The sequence below is a fragment of the Vanacampus margaritifer genome, chromosome 20 (assembly GCF_051991255.1).
Source record: "Vanacampus margaritifer isolate UIUO_Vmar chromosome 20, RoL_Vmar_1.0, whole genome shotgun sequence".
Classification (NCBI taxonomy): Eukaryota; Metazoa; Chordata; class Actinopteri; order Syngnathiformes; family Syngnathidae; genus Vanacampus; species Vanacampus margaritifer.
Window position 1 is genome coordinate 5,836,551 of NC_135451.1, and position 6,737 is coordinate 5,843,287.

The 6,737-nt window shown below is 39.5% G+C and overlaps 1 protein-coding gene across 1 annotated transcript; it reads right to left on the minus strand.

The window, feature by feature from the left end:
- Positions 1-45: 45 nt before the first annotated feature.
- Positions 46-6,737, minus strand: slc51a (solute carrier family 51 member A). The gene is made up of 8 exons (XM_077553918.1): positions 6,461-6,737; positions 3,702-3,853; positions 3,431-3,504; positions 3,198-3,356; positions 1,958-2,069; positions 766-912; positions 578-683; positions 46-425 (listed from the first exon to the last, which is right to left on the minus strand). The coding sequence occupies exons 1-8, from the start codon at positions 6,531-6,533 to the stop codon at positions 277-279; spliced, it is 972 nt and encodes a 323-aa protein (XP_077410044.1). The 5' UTR covers positions 6,534-6,737; the 3' UTR covers positions 46-276.

The following is a 6,737-nucleotide window of genomic DNA, read 5'->3' on the forward strand; positions in this document are numbered from 1 at the left end:
ATTCATTCATTCCCTCTTCAAATTTATAAATAAAAAACAACAGCAGCAGCAACAACTGTCTTTTATATTCCAAATACATTGTTGGTGTGCTAAAAGTCTCTTGCATAACTTCTCAGGTTTTTATGACAATAAGAACCAGAGAAGAATTGGCAGCAAAAGTTATTACACTCCATAAAGTTTGTGCAACCAAATAGTCTGCTCAGTCCATTGAACATCCTGTACTCCTCCTGATGAAATGCACATAATATAAGAATAAATTACATGCACATTTCAGATTCATATGGCTTTCTGCAAAGTAACCATTTTGGTGTTCTCATTGTCATCACACTCCTCCTCGGGCAGCGGGTCGTAGAGGCGGCGATACAGCAGACGTGTTACCAGCGTGATGATGAACATCTCCAGGATCAGCAGCTGCTGACTCATCACTGTGGAGACACACATGAACGTCACAAGAAGTGATGAGTTTTAATGAGAAAATGAATAAAGTGAAGGCAGGGTTGGGACTACAAAAAAAAAACTGTCATTGATGATGGAGCAATTAAACGTAAGAATGGTTGGATGATTGATGGTGACTCACTGTATCCTCTGGCGGCGGAAGAGAACGGCGGCGCACAGGCGATGGTTCCGTTCAAAGCCAAGATGTTGATGATGGCAGACTGAAGCTGGCTCAGGATCAGCACGAGCTGCGAACGTGTAAATACTTGTTGGACCTGACAATAAGCCGTTGAGATGTCATAAGGTGTGAATCCTCTCTCTGAGTCCTACCTGGTACATGGCATACTTGGGGATGATCTTAAGGCTGCGCAAGGTGATCCTGAGGTGCATGAACGTGATGGCCACAGGCCACAGGGCGATGATTGTCAAGATGCCCACAAAGGGGTTAATCCATATTGCAGATCCGGTGATGCTCAGCTGAATCAGTCGCACATCGGGCGTGTCAGTAAATACAAGACAGGACATAACAGACAGGGAACATGTGAGCAACAGTAAAAAAATTCCATTGAAAAGTTTCTAAACAAAAACAGTGAACACACTGACAGGTTTTTGGATAGCGGTGGATGATCACAATTTTCTGGCCGATCACCGATCATCCTTGATTGTTACTCTTTCTTTTTATGGTTGTACAGTCTCAGAAGCCTATACACGCAATGTCTCAATGTCTCACTCAATGTCCAGGTTTGAGACATCATAAGTTATTGAATTCTGCTCCACAAAAGCTGTTTTCTATATTCAAATTAAGGAGAACAGCGATCCAGTTGGAGTAAAGATTATTTACACATCGCGTTTAAATGAGATATCCAGCCTTCCGAGATGTAAGGCGTTTAAGTCTATAAAGCCTGAGCAATGAAATATATGATAGAAAATTCTGATTATTCATAAATAGAGTATTTATTGGTCCTTTTGAACAAACTATTTTTATTATTTATTTATTTTTTTTAAATCAACTTCCACATTAACACTTAACACTTTTGATTTGATACATCCGGTCATAATGCTTTAAATTTGTACATTTATAACAAAAATCTAATAATAAACAGAAATATCAAACATATTAGTATTTCCAAAAATCAGAAAGAACATTTCCCATTATTAATAAGTATAAGTGTGTCTTCTTTCTCAATTGGGATGATCTTGCAAGGTTGCTGGAAAAGCCATCAGATGGGTGATTACTGCCCTCTAATGGATTATCCGTGCAATGCATGTGTCACATCATATACGTCAGGGTTTTAATGGGAAAAAATGTATATACTCATGAAATAGAGGGCTCAAAATGTCTTGTATTTAATGTGATACATTTGGCATTAAATGATCTTGCAAATCCCCCAAAAAGTACATCAACACAAGACCTTTAAATTATTAGTAATTTGCAATGAAATATGAAACAAAAGTACAAGTAGTGATTGCAATGTCTGTTTCCCATCGGTATCCAGTACAGTCAGCAAAGTGATCAACTCACATCCGCCAAATCAAAGGTTCCGTTGGTCCACAGGACAATGGAGAGTACGGTGAAGACGACCTTGAGCAGAGCAAACTGAAAGGAGCCAAGTTTGAGGAGGAAAAGAGAACGCCTGCAACAGAGGACAATTCTGTAAATTTCCCCCCACAGTTATGAACACAAATGAAAGACATTAAAAATGTGTGTGTGTGGAATATCCCCCATTCTCTCCTCTCACCATTAGCATTACTTTCAATTTATCCTAACTAGTTGCATCAAGAGCCATTTTACTTTGCCGCTGCCTCCACGTGAGGATGTGGAAAAAATATTATGTAAACTTTTAACTGTGTGCATAAAAGTGCCAACTCGGCAGTGAGAGTTGAATGGCCAGGAGTGTGTTTAACCTGCCTTCCAAGTGCAGCATGTGCAGAGGATCTCCTCATTTTACATAACCTTCACCCCCCCCCCCCCTCCCCAAAAAACCACACAGGGTCACATGTGCACACGTGGTAGTTGTACTGTACATGTCTGTGCTCCATTATAACCGCATAAGGTTTCAATTAGTGCCTTTTATGCTAAAGGGATTTGCACAACAAAAGAAAAGTACTCCCATAGCAGAAATGGCCAATTAAATGCTGGAGGGGGCCACAATATTTTCATCAGTGGTACTTGGGGGGGCACTTCCTAACCCAATGTATGACCAAAAACCAACATTCAGTGAAAATAATTCATTTTTCCATTAAAATCAATTAACTCAAAAATGTAATGTGTGCTATGTTTGACCTGCATGGCATTTCAAATCTACAAAAAAATGTATAGGTCTATTTCGGTTGTATTATAGGACAGTATAAGACCCAGCGTAAGCGCAACTAAGACATGTCTGCCATTTAGTGGTGATATTATAACTTAAAACTACAGTTGATGCATTTTTAGCAACTTTACGTATGTTAAAAAAAAATAAAAAAATTCCCCCAATATTTTTAAAATGATTTTTTTTTTCACCCTGAATTTTATTCCACATTCAAACCCAGTATTTTGTAAAAAAAAATAAAAATAAAATAAAATAAAACATAAAATAAAATCTGAATAATTATTTGTGTTTATTTAAAAATAATAAATAGATAAATACAAACTTTTTTTTTGTTTTTTTGCCTTTCAGAGTGTGGTGTTGAGGGCCGCATGCCCACGTGCTGCCAGTTGCCCATCACTGTCCTATAGACTCGGCCACAGTCCAAAATCAAAGAAACTATGCATTGTTTACCGTGTGATGGCTGCATATGGCAGGCAGAGGCAACAGCAGCAGCACGGCCCGGTGCTGATCTTCAATTTGTGTTTCATCCCCCGCCGCAGGAAGGCCTCGTCGCCGCCCACCTCCTCTATCATCAGGATGAGGAACTTGAATACTACGATGGCAAAGTAGCTGCAATGAAAGGATGATGCAGGGGAATAGAGGCGGGAGAGTGGTTCAAAGGATGCAGAGGAAGGCACACTCACCAGGCCGAGGTCATATCAGTAAACATGGTGGCTCGGGGGATCCACATTCCCAGACAGGACATGGTGCCGATCACCTTAAAAGAAAACACAATTGTACAAGAGCAGCCAGGGAAAACCCACACAAGCACAGGAAGAACATCCAAACTATGAGCAATATAATTAATTCAATATCTATTATTTTTACCAAACAGATACATGCATCAGAAGAAAAATAGTAGCAAGCTTTTTTTTTTTCACCACACCGCCACCCACCCAAATGCATAAATCTTACCGGTGCGGCTCCATTCACCCATATGATGGTGCTCTTCTTATTGGCTGGCACTTTCTTATAAATATAAACACACTCCTCAATGAAGATCAACATGGACGTTGCCGCCATGAAGGTGAGGACAGAGTACAAGATGATGCCGAAGAGATCCAACTCTGAGGAGGAACAAGTCACACGACGCATACTATCTTTATATCCAAAATACAACAGCGTTAAAAGAAAATAATAAAAATTAAACCTCTGACAGGAAACAACATGCATATCTGCACATTCTAATTAATTTAACAATATGTGTATTATTTAGGTTGTAGTTTGCATAACATCCTACTCAGAGTTACTGTATTTTTAATATTCATTAATGCAATGGATATAAAAAGTCTACACACCCCTGTTCAAATTCCATTTTTTTTTATGATATAAAAAATTAAACCAAGATAAACCATTTCAAAACTTTTCTACCATGAATGACCTATGACATGTGCAACTCAACTGTGCAAAAAATAAATAAATGAGAGGGTAAGTTTAAATAAACAATTAAGATAATGTTATGGGGTAGATGCCACGGACTTCCGACTTCCCAGTTTTACACATCAGCGCCATTTCCAGCCACTGCTGGCCGCGTTCCAACACTCGCACCGCCACCCCTGCGCCCCCCAACCGCACGCAATCTGAGATGCTTCGGACACTGAGACAGACACTACACACTCGCAGCCTCGCACCCGTCGACATGAACGCGCAACCGAGGGGCACAAAGGTGGAAGCGCAAGTACTGGGACGCGGCCCATACGTCGCAAACCGGAACCGGAAACAAAGTTGATGGGTGAAAACCCGGGGGTCCCGCCTCCTCCGTGGCATATAGTTCATTGCACAAGTGTGCACACACTCTTAGAGCTGGAGATGTGGCTGTGTTCAGAATTAACCAATCACATTCAAACTCATGCTAAATTGAAGCCAGTACACACCTGCCAGTTGCCCACCATCGAAAGTGCTTCTGGTTAAGCCCATATAAAATTCAGCTGTTCTGGCAGGCTTTTCCAGAAATTATTATCAAAAAGTTGAACCTTGTGCATTTTTTTCTAAATTGCCGTTCTATTGGTTTCTTCTGCCTGTTTTTTTCATAATGGTGTTTTTTTTCCTACCATTAAAAAATTATTCAGAAAAACAGAATTAAAAAAAAAACTAGTTTTAATTATTTAGTATTTATTTATTTTAATGTATACAATGTTTTTTTCCTAGTAAATGAAATACGCTTCCATACAATACAGAAAATACCTCAAACAAAATGTTTTTCCTCTCCCTCTTTCAATTGACATAGAGTTTATAATTTGAGAGAAAAAAAAGATTGACACTATTACATTGGATGTGTGTCCGCAAAATATGACAAAAAACACATCTGATATGCCATAGAATTTTGTCATCGCCCCATTGATTTTCTATGACAGTTTATTCATAGTTTGGAACTGCATCACCAAGGTAATACAAAAATAATAATTCAGATCTGAGACCGAATCCAACCGAGGCACATCTTTTGATACCTCATTTGTGAGGATATGTTCAACGGTGTCATCTGCATTCTGTCGGTAAAAAAAATGTCAGCATAAAAAAAATAACACAGTATGCAATACTCCGAGGTAATAAGATAATACAAGGACAATATTAATAAAGCACTGCCACTAGCTGTTTTGCAACACAACCAATTGTATGCAAATATTCGTAGGCCCTGATGATAACCTTGTTTTGGCAGTATTGGGAGAAAATTCCTCATCTAGAAAACATTCAATCAGGTAACATATGGACTGTTGTCCAGTATTGCAGCATCAACCATACTGGAACTAATCAAGTTTGGGAAACAAGAAATGTGGGGGAAAAACACAGCAAGAGGTGAGTATATTTCTCATTGTGTGTCAGCAGTGGTGTACACAACCTCCATGTAAAAGAACACACATCTGGTGTTCATTTAAAAGATGGTACACACATGTTATTTATGCAGGAGGAAAAAACGAAAGCTTGAGTCGTTGCTTTTATTTTGTTGCCCGTAAATGAGCGGCTCGTTGGGTTTCTTTCTGGTAACCAAGGTCATTTAATGCGTTTGAATGTAACTATAAACATCGCAGCTTTTCATATTATGACTGATTTTTTTATTTAATACATTGTAGTTAATTTCACAAAAATACAAGCATGGCATTTTAAAGGGGATTAACAGGGATAATCCAATTTGAGTTTTACACACAAATTCGGAATTAGGACACAACTGGCCTTGAGGAATTTTGCATTATTGGATTATTTGGTGACAAACATTTGCTTTTTGAGTCCTCACGTGCAGTCAGTTAATCATTTAGGGTGGTAGCATTAAGTGTAATTGTGTATAATGGGCAAGAAAGCAAATAAAAAAAAAATACACATGATGTCTCCCAAATGACATTACTGTAATTAGGCATGGATGAACTTCTGGTCTGCGTCCAGTAGAGGCACTGTTGATTCAATCACAACTAATTTGTTGTTTAAAGAAGTCAACATTAAATTAACTATGATGTGGAGCTACGCGCATAAATTACATAATAGCCTACAGTCAAAGAGTGTAATAATTGTTCTTATTGACTCAACCAAAGGATGCGAAGACAAATAAAACAAGGGTGAGATACTCATAAATATTACGTCTAAATCAAATACGGCAATTTTTTTAAATTTTTTTTTAATGGCGTGACATGACCTCTGAACCCCACTTCCCGTCCCTATGTTGGTTCGAAAAACTGCCTACTCACGGAGGATGATGTCCATGGCCACGGGAGGTTTCCCCTTGCACCGAGGGTCCATAGTGGGGATGGATTCGTTCATGTCGTAGGTTCCAGAAACTTTCACCGATGGAATAGCTTCGGAGCCGTGAGCCTGGTCCCGAGTGCGTATCCACGGATCAAAGTCGCGGTGGAGGGTTACCCAAGTGAAAAGAGCGTGTTGCTACTTGGCAGTGGCGTCATATGTGCATCGGGGGCAGCGGGGCACCCCCGCACTTGATGCAAGACCCGTCGGGCCCGCCTCCTC